This window comes from Carassius carassius, chromosome 5, assembly GCF_963082965.1.
Source record: "Carassius carassius chromosome 5, fCarCar2.1, whole genome shotgun sequence".
In the NCBI taxonomy this organism is placed as follows: Eukaryota; Metazoa; Chordata; class Actinopteri; order Cypriniformes; family Cyprinidae; genus Carassius; species Carassius carassius.
The window spans coordinates 35395969-35420327 of record NC_081759.1 but is presented as its reverse complement, the minus strand read 5'-3'; the positions used below and the strand labels follow the sequence as shown (position 1 = coordinate 35420327).

Genomic DNA, 24359 nt, shown 5'->3' with positions numbered 1-24359 from the left:
ACTTCAACTGGCAAGTTTGTGTCCCTGGACAACAAAACCAGTCATAAGTAGCACAGGTAAGTTATATTTGTAGCAAAAGCCAACAACACATTGTATGGGTTAAAATTATAGATTTTTCTTTTATGCGAAAAATCATTGGGATATTAAGTGAAGATCATGGTCCATGATGATATTTAGTAAATTTTATACTGAAAATATATCAAAACCTATTTTTTTTTTTTATTAGTAATAGGCTATTTTTTTTCAAGATTTTCAGATAGTTGTATCTCGGCCAAATCTTGTCCTATATATCCTAACAAACCATACCTAAATGGAAAGCACATTTATTCATCTTTAACCCAGATGACGTATAAATCTCAATTAAAAAATAAAATTACCCTTATGGCTGGTTTCGTTGTTGTCGCAGGGTCACATTTGTAAGGGTCGAAACATACTCAAAGTACGCATGCGCAGACGCAAGCACTTAATCGACGCACTGCCAACGTGAGTTCTTGCGTTTGTTTAGCGGCGATAACAAACCTCACGAGGGCGATAAAGTTACATTCAGATGTCTCTGACAGAAACCCAGATGTTATTATTCATGTAAGTTGTTAAAAACAGACTTTAACTATCTGTCCCACATAACAGAATTTGTCCTCAAAGAAAAATTTCCGCCATAACGGCTCGAATGCAAAGCACAGGTGTGCGCAACAAGCTTGCGTCCGCGTTCACGCACTTGCGTAAAGTATGTTTTGACTTTCAATGCCATTTTATTCCTACACCGTAATAAATACTTTGTGCTTATGTATGTGTGCGCAAACAGAATGAACAGGATGTGTTGTGTTCCGTCAACACAAACCCAAAAACATTCAGAATAAAACGAACCCAAGCCCAACTCCACCCCCTCCCCATAACCCACCCTTAATCAGCAACACATTAAAAAAACCACAAAAGCCCAAAGGTTTCATTATTATGAACCGGCATGCAAGAATAACTGAACAATAGGCTAATAATAATAGAATTATAATAAAATTAAAATATTCTTAGAATGCAAAGATGACTGTAGTAAATGCTTCCAGTTATTGCTACAGTACCTAACAGTGTTGAACCTCGCATATAGATACAAATTCTTCTCGCCCCCAATTCACAGTCTAATACAAAAAAAGCCTTCATCATAAGTTTAAAATGATTTCTGACTGAATCCATTTTCTGTAATGAGCATAGAAATAGATAGAGAGCAGCTTATTCATGCTCTGTATAAATAATCTAACTTACATAAAATCCATTTCGTTTCAGGAGATGCTTAATAATTACAATGTTTTAATTTGGAGCACAGGCACTGTTCCTAGTACACTGCTGCACAATGATATTTACAGAGAGAGAGAGAGAGAGCTGTTTGCTGGGATTGCAACAAGCGATGCAGTGCAGCGAGGTCTGTTCTGCAGTCGAGCTTGTTTCACCTCTCAATGATGGGTATACGCTTTTCACACACATACACAGACACACACACACACACATACACACACCAAAGCCTTGTCTGGGTTGGTTTTGTATGTGAAGAAACCGCTGTGATTGTATTTTATTCCCTAAAAATGTCCATATTTTTTAAAATAGTGCTCTCTTTCTATTGAAAACATTAAAAGAGAAGTCCCTGAGATGGGTGCCAGGAAAAAATTGCACCCAGAAATGATTGTCTTGAACAGGAAACTGACACTGATGGAATTGGAAACATTCCCTAAAATTGGGCTGAGAGCGTTTGGTTCAATAGGACTTGAACAGGTGGTATGGTTGCTTCTCAGCAGACTACATTTGTGCATGTATTAAATACCAATACCAGCTGTAGTTATTAATCCATTGTTAAGTGCTTTCAAGTGCATTTGACAATATAAATGCATCAAGACGTACTAAAAATTCTCTGATCGATGTAACCGCATGTCAACTCCTAGCTTGTGTGTTTGTGTTCTTTCCTTCTGACATATGGCTTTACATCCTGTGAGTACAGGTCAAGAGAAGAGGGGAAAGCGCTCTCAGTATCTCCACCTGGTGGTACTTTACAAGATTTATCTTGGACCGGATGGGTCCAAACCCAAACTGCCCTTGTAGAACTGCAAGTCTTCTTACAGTAGCTGCATTTTGTTGTTTTATACTGCAATATGAAAAGTCAAGATGATTGTCATTTCCCACTTGCATTACGATTTTACAAACAGTAGATTACAGCAAGTTAAGGATGCTCAGCAATATTGAGTTCCAGGGAACTTCAGAGAGTGAGTGTCTAAGAATGTCGTGTTTAAATCTGCTTTGCTAAAATTGTTTCATAACCAGGTAATATCCAAGACAATCACCTAATCAGAACGATATTGCTTTTTTTATTTCTAAATGTAGCACTTTGTGTTGAAAAAGTATAATAAATAAATAAAATAATAAATACATAAATAAGAACACGAAAAACGTAATTTATAGGAATTCCGATTTGATTGTGATCTTTCAGGATTAGTTCCAAATCATGATTTAAATATATATATATATATATATATATATATATATATATATATATATATATATATATATATATATATATATATATATATATATATATATATATATATTTAAATAAGTCAGTGTTCCAATTGATCACTTAAAGTCCATTACTGTTTTCTTTGAAAAACATAATTTTTGGTATTGACTGATTTTTATCTTGAAGTATGCATTGCCAAACACACAGACAACATTAATGAATTGATGTAAAAGTTAAGAATATCACAGACCCAGCCTGACCTAGGCATTTAATGACATAATAGACATTATTGCTAAAGTCAGAAAATTGTCTATGAATGTGGCAGAAAAGAGTTGAGTTTGACTTCTTATCAGTGGCAGTATATGATCATGTTCTAGTGATTTATGTCTTTTCAGACAGACAGCTGCAGCTCAGCTACACTAGTGCTATATTAGTTTTGGCAGTGTGGCAGTAAAAACAGCATTTTGGAGGATTTAGAGCAAACAGGATAATAGATTCGAAGCAGTTCTGAGGGTTTTCCATAAAGTCACATTTGACCTGATTGTGTTTCAGCAGTTCCAGAAACAGTTATTGCAGCTATGAATGACAGGATGGTAATTGGCCATACGATTTTTTTTTCAAAATATATATCTCTATACTTTTGTATGGAAAAGTATCCATTATCAATTATTTTTCCACTTCAAAAATCCTTAGTTGTAGGATTATTGCTGTGGTGCCGTTTATACATATCTGCATAGCCCAGACAAGGCTTTTAAACCTGGCCAAACAAAGTTAGTCCCCCGTTAACCTTGTACCAGTTTCAACGTCACATATTCTGTACAGGTAAAACTACAAAACAAATACGAAAAATTACATACATAAGGTATGGGCCTTATAGACCACTGTTGTTTTTAAATTATGACTAACTGAAAAAGATTTAATACTGGAATACCGCTTTGTATCTAGAGAAAGACTACATTATCATTTTGAATGCACTTCCCACCTTCTCATTATTCTCAACAATATTTTGTAAAAAAAAAAAAAAAGTGACAGCGAGAAAAGTCAAACAAATTAACTTACCCAATTTAAAGACCGCTTAAATCGTCTTAAAGTCTGTACATTTCTGGTCAAATGGAAGGCGCCTTTTGCTGCTGGCGCATATATACATTCTTATGACTGTACCGGTGAAATTGAATTGGATTTTTGAAGTGCAGGACATTCCTAGAGTTTCATTTTTGTTGTGGCTGCAAAATCTGCAGATGCTGCGACATCCTCTGCAACACCCTCCGCTTGCTGAATGAAAGACTTTGCAAAGTGTGCGTGTGAACTTGTGCGGTCACTTGGGCATGATGCCAGCGGCATCGGGATTGAAAAGCTCCTTATAGAGGGGGGGGAACAGCATGTTAACCGTCTCTGGGTGGAGCTGCTGGAAGGCCTGAAGCTCCTCTGTGTGGAGAGTGCACAGAGCCGACAGCGTGGGGATCCGGCTAATCAGCTGCAGAACGGGGGACAGCGGAATAAGGGGCACATGATAAAACGGCAATCTATTTGAGTTACATCAGTCATGTGATCAGTCCCTGTTTGAACTGTGTCACGGTCACTTGAGATGTCCTACCTTGGCCAGTGCGTCCTCGTCCAGATGGTTCTTTTGCATGATGTGCTGCAGGGCAAAGTAGATTTTCTCTTGTAGCTTCTGCACTTTCCTGGGCTCCATTAACCACGGCCGGTCTAGAAATGCAAGAGAATCATCTTGTAATATCTGCTGGTATGAAAACACTGCAGGAATGCTGAGAAATGTGCTATCATGTGTAGGACTCAGACTATAGTTTCATGAAATAAACATAATAAATGTTGATCTGGCCACATTAAAACTCTATGAACAAAGCTTTATGTTCTAACTAAGAAACTGAGACCTGACCTGTAGAAATGAGGACTGCAGCAGAAAACAGGGCGATCTCCTCTTCTGTTAACTGCAGTGAACACAGACTCTTGGCAAAGTCAAACACTGCACTGACCAGGTCATCACAGCCTGCAGGAGGTAAATACAGTATATGAGATTGCATGCTTAAATGATCACTAATAATTTACAATTAATGCACTTTTATTAAAAGGTTAGTTCATCCAAAAAGAATTATTCTGTAATTAATTATTCACCCACACTACCATGTTCAAGGCCCAGAAAGGTAGTAAGGACATCATTAAAATAGTCCATGTGACACTAGTGGTTTAACCTTATGTTAATTTTATGAAGCTACTAAAATTATTTTTGTGCGCAAAGAAAACAAAAATAAACTAACCCTTTAACATGATGTTCAACTATTTTTATTTAATGTACATTTTGGAAATGATATAGAAAATATAATATAAATGAGACAATAGGAAGTATTTGTACCTAGAGTTTTAAATATCTGCATGCCTCCATATTTCCCCTCAAACAGAACCGTGTTGTTGAGAGGGTTGAATGCCCGGCACATTCTGACCAGCACTACTTCCAGACAACCTGAGAATGTGAGAAAAGTGTTAATCAAGCCAATCGTAATCAGTAGCAATATGGTGTGTATATGTACACTTGGTCATTCTGTTTCGTAGTGTGGATCCACAAACGAGTTTTGGCAGAGGCTGTTCCTCACCTGATTTGAGTAGTAATATCTGGTCATTCTGGCAAAGCTCCATGAAGCCAGTGATGCGCTTTGCAAACTCTACCACATACTGAATGGCATGAGTTATCTGTATAGCACACTGCTGCCACAGCACGTCCCGTGTCTGAAACACACACACATAAGCCTCATGCATAAGCTGTGACGTGTTCACGATAAATTCTTGCATGCTTTTTTTTTTCTTTTGATGGATTGAAAATATTTGGATTATTATAATTGTTGATCATTGTTATTGTCTAATCACATCCAAAAATATTTAAAGAAATCACAAATATCACTAGGGATCAAAAGTTTGAAGTCAGGACGTATTGCTTCTTCTATTCTCACCAAGGCTGCGTTTATTTGATAAAAAAACAGTAAAACAGTAATATTGTGGAATATTACTTACAATTTAAAACAACATGAACTTTTTAAAAATATGTTTTATAATGTAATTTATTCCTGATTTTCAGTAGCCTGTAGATTTTTTAGATTTCAGTAGATTTCTGATCCTTCAGGAATCATTCTAATCATTCTATTATTCTGCTGATTTGCTGCTCATTAAAGATTTAATTATTATTATTATTATCAGTGTATCAATGAAATCTAAACCTTTAATACTTTATTTAATAGGGCTTTTTTTGTATTTACAAGGACTTTTGATCAATTTAATGCAACTTTGCTGAATAAAAAATCTTAATATATTTACTCTGAATTAATGTAGACCTATCTTTTCTGGAGAGTACACTCTGACTCTTTAATTGACTTTTAAAAAGTAATGATTGAAATTTTCAGTACTCATGAAAAATCGTGACAAAAAAGGCAGAATTTGTAGTTTCCCATTTATGAAATATCCTTTCAAAGCATACAGAATACTGAAAATGTGATATCAGCAAATTGCTTTTGTTAGCTCTGCAATTCTCTCTCTGTATAGCGAATCTTCATAGGCACTATTTCAAAGGGCTTCTCGGTAATTACCCATAATCCATTTGACACAGGGAAATGAAGAGGGCTTGTAGTACGTCTGGCACGCTCCCCTATTGTGCTTTGAGTGTTCGTTAGCTAAATCCGTTAGCTCTCTTGCTTTCTCTTTTTCTCAGTATCAGTGCGAAAGCTGGATAGGATCAGCTCCAGGGGGCTGAGCTACTCTAATGAACTCTGATCTCAAGCGTGCAATCTGACTATAAAGAGGGAACAAAGTACGGAGTTAAAGGGTGAGAGATGAGAGAGTCAGCAGCAGGTGTAAAAGCATGTAAATGAATACATGACTTGGTGTTGTGAATGAGATTCAGGGACAGAGGAAGTGTTTAATAAGGATTTAAACCTGAGGGAGTGACCTCGCACCTTGCTTTGATACATCTTGACCTCTTCATAGGAGTGCGTCTGCCAGGCTAGCTGCTGAAGCTCCTCCGCTGTGTACTGACACGTCTCCAGGTGGGACTTTATGATGTTCTGTGCAATTCGATCTGGTAAAGAGAAAATCAGAATATAGGACTACTGTTTCCTGCAACCAAGGTAAGTATGTTTGCTAGAAAGCCTTTTACATATACACCCATGAACTTAATTCCGTACCTAATTCCCCCATAGACACCCCTGGTGCTAGTTGGCTGTCTTGATAGGAGCCATAGGTGAAAAGGTTGGGAACAGGGGTGAGATCGTAAATGGGTTCCTGTTTGATCTGCTTCATTCCAGTCATGTCCAGTCCTGACTGATCCGGGCTGGCCTGTGTGGAGTCCATGCCGTAGTAGCCACCGGGAGCACCGTTGGGCTGACCCTTGGGCATGTCTATGACGTGACCGTTGGCGTATGTCCCCCCAATCTCATGGTTGAGGGTGCTGAGGCCGTTGGTGAGGCTGGAGGAGTAAACACGGGCGAGGGCCTCTGCTTCGCCCGTCTGATGCTGCCGCTGCTCCTGCAGCCTCTGCTGGTGTTTCTGAACCTCTGCGTACAAAGAGTCCCTCTGCTTCTTGGACATGCGGCCAAACTTAACAGCTGATATGGGGATGGGCGAAAGAAAATGCATGATATTAGTGCATGTTTAAAGCAATCAGTAATATCAATCCAGCTTGTTGAAAAGCAGCTGATTGGTTTGTTAGTTTGTAAGAAAGAATATAATATCTCTTACCATCCCGGGACATGCCCAGAGCCAGGCACTTTTGGAGCCGACAGTGCTGGCAGCGGTTGCGGTTTGTTCGGTCGATCAGGCAGTTGCGCTGACGGGGACAGGAGTAGGACGCGTTGTTCTGTTGACTGCGCCTGAAGAAACCCTACAGTGGACACAACAACAGAAATTTAGATATGTAACATGCAGAAAAATCTGTCAATACAAAACTGTCACTGGGGTGGCACTATATCAAATGTACTAATTTGTACACTTAGGTTCTTATGTATGTACTTTTAAAGTACTAATATGTACCTCTAAGGTACCTTATTATGGTAAAAATGTACCATCTAGGACTAAATCAGGTACAAAGATGTACCTTTTGGCTTTTGTACCTTAGGGTACTGCTGACAGCTTTGTACTTTTTTTTTTTCTGAGAATGAACCACATTCCAAGAATGAAAACAGTATATATTAGTATATAGTATATAGTTTGGATTACCTTACCTCAAGTAATTTGTAATAGTTCTAGTCTAAATTAAGATTAGTTTATTTTGATTCATAAAGTTTTGTGTATTATTGTGCATTGTTTTCTTTTCATTTATCGTTTATGTATTGTAATATGTATGATGCGTCATTGAGTGATTGAAAAGCGCCCATAAATAAAATTTATTATTATTATTATTATTATAAATGAAAAAAGAATGTTAATATAATCTGTCATCATTAATCATTCATTCTCTGAAATCAAGTCATAATATTGAACAGTTAAACTGCATTAGATAACTTTATCTTGTTTTAAGAATGCCTAAATAGCTTTCCTCCAAAACAAAGTATTGATTTTATTTTTACTTTTTTTTTGCTAAAGTCCATGAATTGCTGGAAGATCTGGATGATGACTTACAAAATGCACTGAATAAATGGCACATCTTTCACTGACCTTACATCCTTCGCATGTGATGACTCCATAGTGGATGCCTGATGACTTGTCTCCACAGATTTTGCATGGTATGACTTCAATTTGGGCTGAAAACAGACAGAAATGAACAAAAATACAGTTATGTAACCATTAGACTTTATTTGCCTGATGCTGACTGTGGGATACACATCAGGGCTCCTCTCGGGTGACACAATGGCTACCTTGATTCTAAGAGTGATGTCACTTTTAGAGTGGATCGTGATGTACCCTTTAAATTTGTATCGAGACACTTTGACATTTTGTAATGTGCGGTTCTTTCAAGACAGCAAGAGAAACATTAGACCAGCTGAGAGATGTGAGTCAAGGTCCAAACCCCTTGATGCATTTCTCTCAGGTTCACCAAAATGGGTTCTCATCTGTGCTTTTGTCAAAATTTTCTTTTTCCATTATCCATTTGAAGCATAATGCTTGAGAGATTTCCTTGATGAAAATAACCTTGCACATGTACAAGGCAAAGGCAAAAGCAAGCTACACACTGAATTACGTAACCAGAATATGGTAAATTGTTTAATGAGGAACCAAAAACAAATACATGGCCATGAGGCTCAGCTCCAACCTTCCCTTCTCTTGCACGTGTCACTAGGAAATGTAAAAGAAATGATAAAAGGAGACGGAAAACCTTTGAGAGAGAGACAGAAAGAGAGTGAGGGAGAGGAAGACAGAGAGAGAAACCCATCTCCCTGCTGAGACGGCATACTCACAATAAAGAGATTAGCCACCCAATCTAATCCTAAATTATTTCTACACATGCTTGTTCCCCTGCTCTCAACTGGCTTATCTGATGCAGCAATTCTCAATTAATCTTTCCTCACTCAAACGCAAATTCACATCTGCCTATAATGGCATAAAAATTTACAAAAAAGAACAAATGCTATATTTCTTACTGTTATGGGTAATTTTATTGTACATTTGCACATATAGTTTGTTTTCTTTAGGACCAGAGGAACACACAATTAGTCCAAGCTCGCTAATAAAACAAATACAAATGCAACAGCAGTCTCAGAAGCAATTCCAAATATACTGTAGTTTAGAAGCAGAAGAAATGCTGAGTGAGTTCCATACAAAACTGACCACAATATTAATAAAGTCATATAATGTCAATCATGAGTTTCATGATCTAACTGCAATATTAGTTTATACGCATTTATGCTTCACATTAAATCAATTAAACATACAAAATACGCATTTGAGCTATGATTCCAGATCAAAACGGTCACATTCTTACATATGAGTATATATGTACAATAATTTTACCCAATTTTTCATTTGTGAGTTGAGTTGAGTTCCATCTCTGCACAGTTTACAGGAAATTGAATTAAAGAATAAGATAATACATGAAAACAAAGGAAATAAAGCAATAAATTAATACTTGTAAAAATGACAAAATACATAAAGCACAACTGCTATTTTTACCAGGAAAATGCATGATTAAGAACAGCAGTTCTTCATAAAAGAGCTACATGAAATTATATTGTACTTGCTTGAATGTGAAGTGATATTTTAACTGCAAAACACCCTTTAAAGACCCCTTCAAACCGGAAATGTCCTCTTACCTACAACATCTGTCTTCATTTTCAGACAGAAGCACCGTAGACGCAAACACACACCTGACTCGAGACCACAGTGTGAAGCTCAGAGGTTTGAAAGTGTGAGTGCATCTCTAGTTATGTGTGTGCGCTGCTAATCTTGACTGTGAGAATAGACAGGCTGACCAGAGTATATATTATACGCTGATTCATACTGTGAATATGCAACACATGATTTATGAATAATATGTGAATATTTGCTTTTGTGAAATTTGTGCAACATTTATTAATATATGAAAAATTAAATGTACACACATAAACAAACACACACTGTGGGCAATATAATGGGATTAACACACACACACACACACACACACACATATACATTAACTAGTGCTGCTTGGTTAAGCTGTGGCTGGTCTGGGCTGTAGCTCTTCCTGTCTCTGTCTAAGACACTAGACTTAAGCCACAGTGTCTGTAGGCTTGGTGGTTATGGGGGTGGGTGTTTGCCGTCAATGACCCTCAGCTACAGGGAAAACAAGCAAGGTCATTCCCATGACAATGTCACCTTGAATTGACTCCTCTGTTTGAAGTGTGAAGCAGGATTGGCAATAGGGTTTATACGCAACAGACTATATTCTGTTAAATGGGTCTCGTCGCTTCCGGTGTTCTGTCGATTTGTTCTACCCTGTCAGATTTTGCGACCTCCCATTAAAACAGTGGGTAGTACAATTCTACATGAAAAATGCTACTGTAAAATTGTGGTTTATTAATGTCTACATCTACTACAACCCTAAACCTACCCTTACAGTAATGAAAATACATTAATTATGTGCTATTTTCGCGGTTGTAGCTAGAAAGGGATACAGCTACAGGAAACCAACAATAAATATTTTTTTCTACCTATTAGATTATGTATTATTGTCTACACCTACTTCAACATTAAACTTACCCTTACAGTAATGCAGAAACATTAAATACTATTGTTCAGCACAAGAAAAAGGACACAATATTGATGTGCGCACGCGCAGTAAACCATGGTAGGAAAATCTGATGGGTAGGATAAAATGTCAGTACACCTGTTCAAGTGTTTTGCATATGCTTTGTTAAATATGAAGATGTTTTACTCAAGATGCCTTCAAAGTAGATACAAAAATTATCATAACCAATGTCAATCACATGTAAAGATTGATATCTTAAAGTTTTTTTATTTTTTTAATTCTTTTCACTGACATTTACATATAAAAATGTAATACACCATCAACAATAAAAGCAGCTTGCTAGTTTAACTGATTACCTTAAAAGTCTATAGATATTGCGGTTATTTAATAGGTCTGTTAATACGTTTTCTGACAAGCGGAAGCAATGAGACCTGTTTTCCGAGTTTGGTCAGGTAGACATTGTAGCTAAAATTTTTACAAGGAGAAAAAAATCTGGAAAGAACATTTTAGTGTTCTAACGGAATAGGTTATATATTCCGGAAACGGAATAGGTGCAGTGCAGCCATAGACCAATGTTAGGAAATGATAAAACACATACAAAAAATAACTAAAAATAATAAATATTATATTTTAAAATACATTTCAATGTCTTTTTGGCAAATTGATTTCCTAGCTTTACATTTGTGTTAGGCCAAAACGAGATTTGTCATAGCACTTGCATATTATTGCTCTTTTGTTGGTTTTGATTGCTTCTATTGTCCTCATTTGTAAGTCACTTTGGATAAAAGCATCTGCTCAATGACTAAATGTACTATTTTTAATGATAGATAGATGGATGGATGTGGTTACTGACAGCATGTCACAAAAATATTCTAATGTGGATAGTTGCACATTAGAATAAAGAAAAACTAGCACACCCTGTCCTTCCTTTTAAGGCCAAATAATTCAGAATGGTGTTTTCAGCAGTGTAAAATGCTATTGTACTTAAATGTTCAGGCTTTTTGTGTGGTAAAAAGCCATTGGCCTCAGACTCCGAACACTGGACCGGTTCCTCTCGTGACCCACTTTGACCAGAGCCATAGCCAAACTGGGTCAAATGAGCATAGAAAACTGAACACGTTCATACAAAAAACAGTGTTGTAAATAACTCTTTTAACCTTAAACTGCACAAGTTATTTATAGCCCTCTAAAAGCAGGGCGCTGGATCGCTAGGCCACAGCAGTATTGACCACCGATAAAATATGCCATGCTGCGTGTGTTTATGTCATGTTAGAATTAGTTTAGTTACTGCTCTCAAATCAAATTTTTAATCGGCGTATGCATTACAGAAGTTGAGAAATATATTCAGTTCACACTTGTTTAATAAATGGTTTGTGGGTTGAGTATGAGTGTGTTTGGGTCTGAATTAATATATTGGATGTGTCTGTTTGTGTGAGAATGGCCGCAGGGTCTGTGTGTGTAGACCTGTCATATGAAATAAGGAGACGTCCGTGTCCGTGTCACTGTTGCCAGGACGACCACAGCCTCCCTGGGTTTGTGGGTAGGAGGCCTGTATAGTCTGCCTGTCAGAGCAATCATCCACACCACCATGACATTCCAACAGGACATGATGTCATCGCCATCCCTACCAATACAACGACGCTGCACATTTGTCATTGTGGCACCTATACTGATTTGACTTCCTTAAGGGATTAAAAACCTAAAAGGATGAGATGAAATATGTAAATAGAAAAACCTAGAGGGATGTTAGCGTCGGATTTAACTACCTCTATAGATTTTTAACATCTTAGTGTTGCTAAAACCATTAGAGATTTGCAAATTTGTTTTCTGTGTAACTACACCAAGACATGTGAATTTTGCATCTGTCAAAAAGCATCAGAACCGAGGAATAAAAATGAGCGTGCACGTTATACATTCATAAACGATGCTATTATTGCACAAAAATGAGCATGGGGTTGTTCTCGCAGCCTCCTTGCTCCTGTCCGCTGTTACGCATAAAGGTTAGGCCTATCAGAGGGTTACGTAAGAGAGGGAGTGCAGTGCTGGCGATTCCATGGTTAAGAGGAGCTCAGCCCTGCAGGCTTAGCCGAGGACAGACAGGAGTTGCGGAATACTGCACATGCTAGCCTCATTTTTTAACTGCACACAAGTTAACTGAGAGGAAACTAAACACATAAATATTGCATCAGTAATGTTTATATTGCACATAAGAGAGAGTGTGTGATTTAAGGAGTAGTTTACCCGAAAAATGAAGGTTCTGCCATTATTTACTTACCCTCATTATCCAAAACGTACCATGTTTTTATGTACATATATGTGAAATGACATAAAAGCACTATAAGAGTAGCATAAATGTAGTCCATATGGGATGCATTGAATTAATGATCAGTTAATTGCCATTAATCATTTAAACAATAGCTCTTTTGAGATACAGTACGTGTGGCTCATGCACAAAACACAAGTTTCTTAGCTATCTTGTGTTGGCAAAGCAAGTGGTTGTCAAGTAACATGACAGTAACTTAGCAGCGGCCCCATATTGGGTTTAAGTGGAAAATATAAAAATAAAATGAAGTGGAAAAAAATGTATATACTAAAATGCTTTTGAAATACATTTATTTCATGCTAAGGATACTACAAATAAAATTAAATGTGCTTAATAAAAATAACATGCAATTGTACTGTTGGTATACTAACCTGGTGTATTTGACGTTTGCTAAATTGGAACAACTAATTTTTGTACTTAATGCACTTTATTTGTGAGGAAGTGGTGCTGCTAAAATGGAACTATTGCAAGTATACTTCAGGTAAAATCATACATTTAATAGTATCATTAAAACACAATTTAGGCTTAATATTAAGAAATATAGTCCAAATAAAGTTGGTTTATAATTTTTATATCAGTAAGTCTCAAGTGATATGTCATTAAATATGTTAATAGATTTTAACTGAGTATTGAGTAAATGTATTTTAAATATATAACTTTTTTACGAGGGTATATTCAAGGACAATTTCCTGTCTTATACCTGTCTTTAAAATTTTACAAGGCTTCAATTTCAAATGTTGTGTATGAATCATACAGAGCATTTTTGTGATATTTTGGTGCTTTTACGGTTATTGTGGAGGCGGACACTTATTCACTTTCATTTAACGAAGATGCTATTCAAATATTAAATATTTACTCTATGTTCAACAGAAGAAATTAAGTCATATGGGGAGTAAATAATGACAGAATTTATTCATTTATATTTTATTATTGTTAACTAGTCCTTTAAGTTGGTGTGAGTGAAAAAAAGAGAGAGACACACACACACACACACACACACACACACACACACACACACACACAGACACACGTGGATTGTATAATTGATTCCTAATGATATGAAGCTCTTTTCTGTCCCAGGAGTAGTTCGCTCTCTCTCTAAATAGTTCTTTAATTAGCTTCATTAAAGTGGATATCATCACCCCTGCAACTTACTTTATTATAACGCACTGCATACACACCCATACATGCTGGAGAACACCAATAAATATTTTGTGTCGATAGCAGCTCTCTGTAACAGATGTTTACCAACACAACTTACAATGCGATAATGTTTTAATTCATCATTTAAATGATAACATCATCACTTGTGCTTTTTCCCCTAAAATGTGATGGATATACAACTTCAGAGTAACGCACCAACAGCTTCCTTCTGATTTCTACCCATGTGTGGTACTATTTTATATGTACTGGTTTGATGAGAGGATGATGATGATATTTGGCAGTTGCCACAATTATACCCGCAAACCTAGTTTGCAGCATTCCTTCAGGTGAATATACTGACAATGTCACCGTCTTTTAATTTTAGGCTGTAGATGGAAGGCCATTTGAAGTCTTTGTAGTAAATCTTGCCTGTATGCATATGATAAGATGTTGTTTTGTCATCTGGCATCAGGGCCAATGATATTCCAAAGCTTTGTTGGGATATGCTAAACAGTGATACTAATACATCGTGTAGGTGGGAGATTATCTTCAGCACTCACACTTTAGTGAGCATGTCAACAATCTATGTTTCTTTCATACAGAAAAACATTAGAGGACGCGATCACACTCAAAATGCTTGAGATTGTCCATCACGGACAAACGTGCATGTGTTTTTGAAGGTCTAGGAATGAGCTGGGGTGAGAGGTTCAGTGTAATGGCAGCTTGTCAACATTAGGTGGCACATTGTCCAGATTGACAGTGGCCTTAGGGGTAGTGGTGGCATAGGGGCAGCCTGCGACAGCATGTGGTGTTCATCCATGTTTTACATCATTTCCTTCAGGGAAGGACTTTGAGATGAAGGCCCTGGGCACTTACTCACTGTCAGCAACATTAGCATTCTGATTCAACATTGATCCCACCGTGTATTGCTACGAAAATAATTAGGACAATTCCACAGGGAAATCCACTTTTATTCCACTTTTTCACCACTCGGCCCTTTAAAATATTTAGATGTAAGTATCTGACCACCTGCATTACCTTTAACTAAAAAGCACTATAAAGTCTTAAAGTTTTCAAAAGACCAGCTTCTCTATGTTTAGCCAAACCACCCACTCCATCCGTATAAAACTCCTAAAGCATAACTAATCTTCCGGACAGTCTCTTAGCTCATTGATATAATCCTTGACATAAAATCCTTAGCATTTAGGTTCTAGTAAGTCATGTAAATAAGCCAATTATTATTAGCATATATTGTTTTGAAACCCAGCTTTGTTTAATGATCCATTCAATGCATTTGCTCTGCATGTCCTTGTCTACAGACTAACATATAGTAATTGGGTTTTGCAGTACACTTCAGGTCATTTTGGTGAAGCCATCTGTGCCACCTGCTCACACTGTAGACTTTTTTAGTCTGCTCTGTGTAACACTGTGCTTTCTGTGCTCGTATAGGCTTATTTTATCCCTGACCTTCAGATGCCTCTTTGACGGCCTCTTTTATGTTATGTCAAAAAAAGACGGTTGCAATAATACCTAACAAAAATACCATTACCCCACTCACAGTTATGCGAGTTAACAGAAATTATTATAAATTATTTTTTTTACTTGAAATGAAAAACACATTGAACTAAGATAAAATATATAAGTATTTATTTTTTTAAGTTTAACTTCATGTACTAAAAAAGCTAATTAAACAATTAAATAGCAAAAAACACAAAACAAAATTAGTAATCCAAAATGAAAATGGAAAATATATAAAAAAGAAATGTATTCAAATTATTTTAAAATATGAAATATTCATAACAACTATAATAGTATCTCAGTCATACTAATATAATACTAACCCCACTACATTTGCTGTCTGTGCATCTCTATACATTTGTCAGAAAGTGCTCTCTACTGTATGTGCCAGTTTGGGGGATTTTAGCTCTAATGCAGAATAAGTATTTGTTGAGGAGGCTGCAGGCATTTCCCCATTGGCTTGTCATCAGCTGTGCCAGACTCGGGCATCTTTGATCTGAGATGTGATTGGACGCCTCAATGAGGCTACAGAAGGGGACACGCTGGCACAAATCCAACATCTGAAGAATATAAAACAACATATATCTGACATTATAGAATACATGTGCTGTGTATTCAACCAGTCACTGTATACTGCAATACTGAAGCTCATTATTGCAAACCATTATTGAGTAATTATTAGGGGAATATACAAGTAAACCATCTACCTTATCCTTCAAGTTTTTTCATGTTTTTGAAAGTCTCTTGTCCTCAATAAGGCTGCATTTATAAGATACAATAAAAACAGTGATATTGTAGAACATTATTACAATTGAAAGTAATTACTCCATTTCTCCAGTCTTCAGCATCACATGATCCTTCAGAAATCATTCTCATATGCTAAATGGTAAAAAAATATATATATATTTCTGTGTATAGCCTTTGTAGACATCAAGAAATATGAGGCTGTTTTTTCATTTACAAATAAAATTTTTAGTTTTCTTTTACACACTCTGTAGCACCATGAAAGTAACAAAATGTTGAATTAGCAGTGCTTGTACTGTACTTAAAATACATTTAATTCAAAATGTAATAATTTTGTCATCTCAGCTTCCACTAAACATGCACAAACCAAGAAACCAACTTTCCACACAGGTTCTCATATTTAATTTTTTATGTTTCATGTTTTAGGGACAATTTGTAATTCAAAAAAATTCAGATAATTTGGCAAAGTTTCATCTTTATCTCATATTTTATTGGAATATTATGTTGTTTTTAGCCTATTCACCTGTTGTGTCTCCATAAGAGGTGAAAAACACATATACTAATATAGTGAGATAAAGCAAAGAACCCCTAGTAGTAAACAACACAGTTTTACCTCAAAGCTGATTTCACAAAACTGAATTGCTGGAACCCAGACAAAATGACCTTCATGACCTGCTCGCCCTCCACCAACACAGCCTCATTGACCTCATCAACCTTTGAACTTTCTTCAGTTCACTGTGTGTATGTCTGCGTGTGTCTGATAAGCCATCAGTAAGACATAACACAAAATACTTTAGTAGTCTCTAACAATATATATATATATATATATATATATAGTCATATGCACACCTAGTGAGATACAGTATACTGAAGTACACAGAGGCTTCGTAGAGCAAAGTTTGTCACTGTGACCCAGTGGGTCGTGTGTGTATATGTATCTGTGTGTGTAAACTGTTAAAGTGGGTTAGTAAGTCACTCAGCCTAAGGGTAGCATAGCCGTGTCATATCTGGGTGTTTGGACAGTGCCCTCTCTCACTCTTCCCTCTTCAGAATTACATAATCCTACACGATTGGTCAAAGGAAGTAAATATGGACGCTCTGTAATGCTGAAGAAACAAATTTAGACAAGGAGGTTATCAAATTGAATGCAATAGAAAGCATATACTGTGAAAATATTTTGTTGGGTAACATCATGCTTCTTGTGGTGCTTTTGAAATGAACAGGTGTTATTCAGAAATAGCACCAGTAATATTCTCTTTCAAATTAGAATATTATTATTATTATTTTTTTATAAAAACCCATGGTGATTTTTTTAACGCCTCCCATAATACACGGGTAATGTGTCCCGGCAATAGCTTCCGGATTGTTCGATTTTGGTTCATTCACACTACCAGTGATTTTCCGGAATCTGTGCATGCATTCAACTTTTTTTACATTAACTTTCACTTAAGATGGCGAACAATCTCAGCTTTAGCATGGATAGTGAGGAGCTAACTGATCTCTACAGTTTGCACATATTTTTCCGCCGCGAACGTTGATCTGCCTTCAAAAGACCTGGTAAAAGTGTTGCACGATAACATGCGACATCACTATGTCACACCCTTTATGGCATTAGTTCTGGCTTTTGTTCACACAGAGCTCGTTACGGGACTGAACCCGGCAATGTTACTAGGTCCCCAACCCGGGACTGATCCCGGGAATCAATCCTGGGATGTGTTTGCATTTTCCAGGAACAACATGCAGTGTGAAAGGGGCTTAACATGGATCTTTACTTATATATTTATTGGTTTGTTTTTGGGACATATATTTTTTTTTAACACATTACATGTGTATGGAAAGGAAGCGTCTGGTGCTTTCAACAGCTAAATATAGATTTATATTTATAGTTTTAAATTGGCCTGATATTCATCAAAATGCCAGTTCTCTAAATGTTGGTATATCATAGTGTGTGTGTGTTCTGCATGCCTCTTTACAGCTTTCCTCTCAGGACGGGATGGTAATAGCTCGCCTTAGGCCACAATTTAATTCCATGTAACGAGGTCCTTCCCCAAAGTGGCCCCAGGAGCCCCTCTCTGAAAGAAGCAAATTGATCACAATCTAAAGGCCTCTCTTCACCTGAGAGCACAGTGTGTCTCTCTCTCTCTCTCTCTCTCTCTCTGTCTCGCTCATCTCCCATGATCACTCCATCTCAGTATCCTTATCTGTCTTAAGCTTTCTCTGAGATCATTCTTACTCTTCATCTAAATCTCTTTTAAGGGCCTCTGTTTCAAAAGCTCGCACAAATAGTTCTTCTGATACGCACCTTTTTGTCCGACATTTCTTCTTAATGCCGTTCCTAAAGTAATTTTCCTAGAGGATTCCTAAAACAGATATAATCATGTTAGCATGCTTTATGTGAAATGTATGTTTACTATGGACCCTGTTGTGGACATGTCAGTATTTTCTGATGCAACTGTGGAAATTGAGAAGTGGGCACATGACCCATACACCAAAAAGGAGGAAGAGAGAGAGAGAGAGAGAGAGAGAGAGAGAAAGAGAGAGAGAAAGCTATACTCTAGATCCGATTTCAGTGTTACATAACTATGTGTTTTAATTCTTTCTAAAGCGTAAGACAAAGTTTCTCTTTCCTCAGTGCCTGAGGTGGAACAGTAAACCTATTAAGCCTTGTAAGTTATTTTCTGGACACTATACATCACACTGAATCTGACTTTTGGACAAAACCAGCATGATTTTAGAAAACTTACAGACAAAAAAGACCATGAAATTCATACCGTAAGTTCAGCATGCAACATCATTGTCATGTTGGAGAATGGTTTTCAGTGATGTCAACTCCCCTCCTGCACCATATCAACAGCCCCAGGTGCCACTTTCCAAAGCGCACATTACTGAATGAATGAACACTTAGCGAAGGGTGAGACCAGTCGAAGAGAACTAATAAATCCGACGTGCAGCAAAGCAGAGAAAACATGCAGAAATGCCACTGCTGCCATACTGCAGGGAGGGCAAAATGCAAACATTAAACGGACATGTTTAGCCACAGTTCAGCCTCTCTCAGATCTGCTCTCTCATGCACACTCAGCCATCACAAACAAGGGCTCAGGAAACAGATGACACACTCTAGTCCACACATTCTCAGTCGATACTCAAGAAAGGTGCATTCACAAAAACACCACAGGGGACAAAAGAAGACACACTCACTCAGAAATAAATGTCAAGACATCTGGTTAACGTTATGTAGTCAGCTAGAAGGAAAGCTCAGATCTACAATTTGGCTCCATCCAGAATTCTTTATTTAATGTGTAAAGGCCCATAAAACTGGAGAATAAAGAACGCAACATACTAAATGGATTAGGTTTGTGCTGGCTGTGTAACTCCATTTCTGCCTCACTTTAGGGGATTACATCTCTTGGTTTTCTTTGTGTAATCTTTCACAGGTTACGTAAGTACAAACCATTAGTCAGCAAAGCAAAAAAAAAAAAAAAAACCCAGCAACTACAACAACCAACTGACCAGATGATATTAGTACCAATACAAACCTAGGTTTCACGGTTATATGTATATCAAGACTTTATTGTCTTTTTAATTCATTGAAAACACAAGATGTAGCACCAGCGACTGGTTATTGCTAGTTTTCCCTAGTTATTGTTGGCCTACTGCCTGGTTAGAGATTTGCAATGCGTAATCCATGTCTGCGATATGGTCATGTGTATGGTGTCAGTCAAACAAACAATGCTGTGTTTATTGATCTGCCGCCGAACTGTAATATAAAAAAACATTTAAATGAATAAAAAACACACACACACACACACACACTTTGTTATGAAATATATACGTACACTGATGGGATTTATCATATGGATCATCTGCTTTATACAGCTAAAGTATAATATCTAAATACACGGTTAATGTTAGATTACAGTCTGAATACAACTCGTGGTTGAGCAGGGCATGCATATTGATCCTGCTCTTCTGCGAGCAATGCCAAGCAGGTCGATGGAGAGATGGCCTCTTACTCTGGAAGCCAATGTGATGCTAAAAGCTATTGGCGAAGGGAGTTCATGCGTATCTTTGTGTCTATGGCTCAGAGTTTCAGGGGTGCAGCAAGGACTGAAATGAGCATGGACAAAGCAATGCAGCTCAGACATTTGTGGAAATTATGGCCATATATGAAGTAAATACAGGCCAGAAACGACCAAAACGGGGGTCAAACAAACAAGACATGTTGTGTATGTGTGTGTGCGTACGAATGCAGTTTGAACGTGATCTGCGTGTGACAGAGTTGTGGGAAAACTAACACCAGCCCTGAAGCAGTACTGTGCACTGTAATGGAGAAGACAAGGTTTGGAGCGGATGTAGAGCTAGAGTTACTAGATTGGGTACCACAGTCCATCAGATATATGCTTTGGAAGACACTGCAAGTCCATCTCTGATCAATGAAGCAACCTGATAAATGTTTTGAGCAATCTATGTGTACACAACTGACACCCTGTAACACAAAAACAACAAACTAACTAGTGCACTAGTGAAGTCAGTCAACAAAAACACTTTTAGTATAATTTTCTACCTCTTATATATTTTAGTACAATTAACATTTAATATCACAAACCCCTGCAATCAGTAAATTGAAACAAAAAAGATTAATATTTAAAAAACATAGTTGTTCCCAACACTTAAAAGGGTAGTTCCTCTAAAACTACTTTAAATTTTTATCATAGTATATGACTTTAATCATTCCATGATCAGTCATCCATACTTTGCAATGAAACGGAATGGTGACCATGACTGTCATAACATCTCTTTTTGTGAACCAACAAAGTAAAAAAGTAATTTAGATTAGAAACTACATAAACGTGAGTAAATGATGACAATTTCTATTTGGTTTGGTGAACTGGCCCTTTAAGAAAAACTTTCTGTTGTGCATGTCCATTATCAGCTCAAAAGTGGAATCAACAAAGACATACATTAATCATAAACATGAATGTGTTGTATTTAGCACCCACCATTAATTAGAAATTATTAATAACTATATTTCATTTTACTAATCTAAATCAACAATTCGTGAAAGATTTAGGCTATTTTATTTTTCTCATTATATCGAGTAAAATGTTTCTCTTCCGGGCGAACCATACAAAATATAGAGTACATACAATTACAAAAAGCAAAATTTATAATGGATTAAAAAACCTTTAAACGGATTAACTCCGTAACTAACTAAAACAAATAATAGCAATTGCTTCCGTCCGGTCGATGGCATTAAAAAAACAGGCAGGCTGTAATCTAAAAATTCTATATCTGGTTCGTGTTCCTAAAAATTATGTCCATGAAAACTACAAAAGTAATTGGACATTTTGCAAGACTCTTAAGTAGATTGCATTTCTTACGAAGTTTGATTTTTATTTGAAAAGGCCCGCGCTATAGGCTGATGTCAGTGTCTGAGAGTCGGGCTCGGTGAGAGGCCCCTGATACTGATGTGATTCTCTCTGACACGGTCCTCTGGGGCACAGAGAGAGAAGCAGAGAGGTGCTCTGGGGGCGTGACACAGAGATGGAGAACTGAGTTTTTGGTGTTTCCCATGCAGGCACGCGCCCTAAACGTAGCTATTTCTTTCCTACGAAAGGCGAAAAAGACAGCTGCCTAGACCCTTACAGATTAGACAGCCTACTAAAAAGTCGGCATATAAAAAAATCAGAATGTTTTTTTTCGTGTAATTTCATGCGTGTGCATTGTGTGCTGTATTTGTTTAGATATTTTACTATGAAACGAAAATTACTTAAAAAACGAAACTGCAGAAGATTGCTTACAATATAAATACATATATATTTGAAACAAATCAGTTGTCTATTAAAAAAATCCACACTTTAATTAACAGTTTAACATCTTTATTCATTTATTTTTAGACTAATAATCTAATTGCAATGCCATGATAAAGACCTGGCCGTGAACTGTAAATTGTATACATTAATTATTTTAAATATTTTTAAATGTAACTTAGAAGGCTTGTAAAATCCAATTATCATCCACAATCTAAAAGAGGAATTAAAACATCTTTATAGCATAATTCTATAGCAAATATAACAGAGCATTAGTATGTTACACTTTAAAACATGAACTCTTTCTTTTTTTTACACTTTTATTATTAAAACATAGGCTATTTGCATATTTAAACAAAAAGTCTACAAACACTTCTGCTATTGTTAATTCCATATTATCACAGGTGTAACTGCAAAGAGTCCGAGAAGAGCGCGTGGGATGGGCAAAGCGCGCGCGCTGCTCCACTGGACTCGCGCGGACATTGCTGCTGCACTTTGACGCTTTCAGCGCGCAGCGGCGCCTGACTGACGGAAATGGGTCAGTAGAACGCACACTAACTTCACTTTACCCACACCGTGGTGGTCTGCTTTAAAACACTACCCACATTACTTAAATAGCTAAATGAATAAAAATAACATGGGTACGTTTTGGTGCAACTGTTTCCTCTGCTAATCTTCTAATCTGTAACAGTCTAAAAAGAAGCTGCAATTTCTCACATGCACATAAATTAAGCCCAAAACTCAAAGTAAGACACTCAGTAAAGACACTAAATCTTCATAGGCTCATAACTTAAATCCACTCTTTAGGGACGTTGGAGTAAAGTTGTCTCTGCCTGATGAAGTCTCTATAAACACGGTGATGTGCGGTTTATTTCTCTTCGAGTCTTCTGCTCCCATGAAAATGAAACACAGCTGACCAAAAACAGTTGTTTTTTTTAATCCACATACACATTAATCTGACAAATGTATGTATCATAGACAGCGTATGAACCACTTGACATAGTTATGACTTTACAAAACAGACAATACCAGGTATGATGGACAATCTGAGGGGACAGGACTGTGGGGTGAGAATGAAAAAACACCCTATACTTGATTATTCAAATGAACTGTCACAAACAGTTGTATTCCTACCTCGCATAGTGGTGGCGACTCGCTCCCGAACGCGTCAGTCATGAAGAAACAAACATAAACCAGAGTAAAAAAACAAAATCCTCGGTGGTGAAGCTTGGTCTCGTCAAAGCGGGAGATTACTGTGCAAAACCATTCCAGAGGTGCGTGAAGCGGTGCTCGGACTCTTCAGTTGTGTGGTAAGGCCAGCATGCGGGGTTTCACATGACATCTGCGAGCGCATATACCCACCGGAGGTTTTCACTGCCTCCTCGAGCGCACGGGAGAGCGCGCAGCAGGCTACAGCAGCCCGGATTGGACCGACACTTTCTGCTCCGCCCACTTTCTAGCGTCTTCAGCGGGATTAAGCAGAGACGGACACTGTGCTGTCCGCGCGCACGCCAGCGCAACGCGCACAGACATTTTTATCCATTTTCTAAAGAAAATATTTTTCTTTTCGTACCTGTCATATTATTAACTTTTATGTTTTTTTCTTCCTTTACTAGATTGCTTTTACAATTAGTAGTAGAAGTTATTATTATTGGTAGCCCAGTTTGTCTGAATGATCCACATTGAGCTCCACTGCATGGATGATAAAAACGGAGTAAAATTTTTTGATACTTTTTAAAGTTTATGTATTTTAGTTTCAAACAAACTTTCAAATTTTACCTATAGAGAGCAAAACACCTTTAAAGACACAAAATCTTTTAAAACACTCCTTCCCACAAACACATTGGATAATATATATATAATGTATATATAATTGCAAACTGTTGGACCTCAAATATAGTTATAATATAATATATAGCTACTATATTTATCAATGACCCAATGTTTGATTAATGTGCAGTAACAGTTTTCTTTTTCAGTGTGTGATATACAGTATAAGCTGCAACAACAACAAAAAAGTTTTCTATATATGGTGCCAAAAGTAAAAGAAAAAAATAATAATAATTGCATAATATAGTTTCATATTATCATTTGGATAATAAAGCAATAATTCTACTTCTTTTTTTTTCTTTCTATAAAACACATTCATCTACTAGCCATCAGATT

The 24359-nt window shown here is 36.9% G+C and overlaps 1 protein-coding gene across 2 annotated transcripts; it reads right to left on the bottom strand.

Moving 5' to 3' along the window:
- Positions 1-2898: 2898 nt before the first annotated feature.
- On the bottom strand, positions 2899-23547 carry rorb (RAR-related orphan receptor B). Of its 2 annotated transcripts, none has more exons than XM_059550932.1 (10): positions 23328-23547; positions 8150-8235; positions 7235-7376; positions 6682-7101; positions 6454-6575; positions 5104-5236; positions 4866-4973; positions 4392-4502; positions 4089-4201; positions 2899-3968 (listed from the first exon to the last, which is right to left on the bottom strand). In XM_059550932.1, the coding sequence occupies exons 1-10, from the start codon at positions 23332-23334 to the stop codon at positions 3810-3812; spliced, it is 1401 nt and encodes a 466-aa protein (XP_059406915.1). In that variant the 5' UTR covers positions 23335-23547; the 3' UTR covers positions 2899-3809. The 2 variants fall into 2 exon arrangements, with proteins under 2 accessions (XP_059406915.1, XP_059406914.1); XM_059550931.1 differs by lacking the exon at positions 23328-23547 and adding an exon at positions 9742-9862.
- Positions 23548-24359: the final 812 nt, after the last annotated feature.

What these genes read in the sequence shown, in the direction of transcription:
- rorb (XM_059550931.1), bottom strand. An exon ending in TCAAGATGTATCAAAGCAAG is followed by an intron (nt 5,237 to 6,453) that starts GTGCGAGGTCAC and finishes TGTGTGTTTCAG; the next exon opens with ACACGGGACGTGCTGTGGCA. An exon ending in GCAGATATTTAAAACTCTAG is followed by an intron (nt 4,503 to 4,865) that starts GTACAAATACTT and finishes TACCTCCTGCAG; the next exon opens with GCTGTGATGACCTGGTCAGT.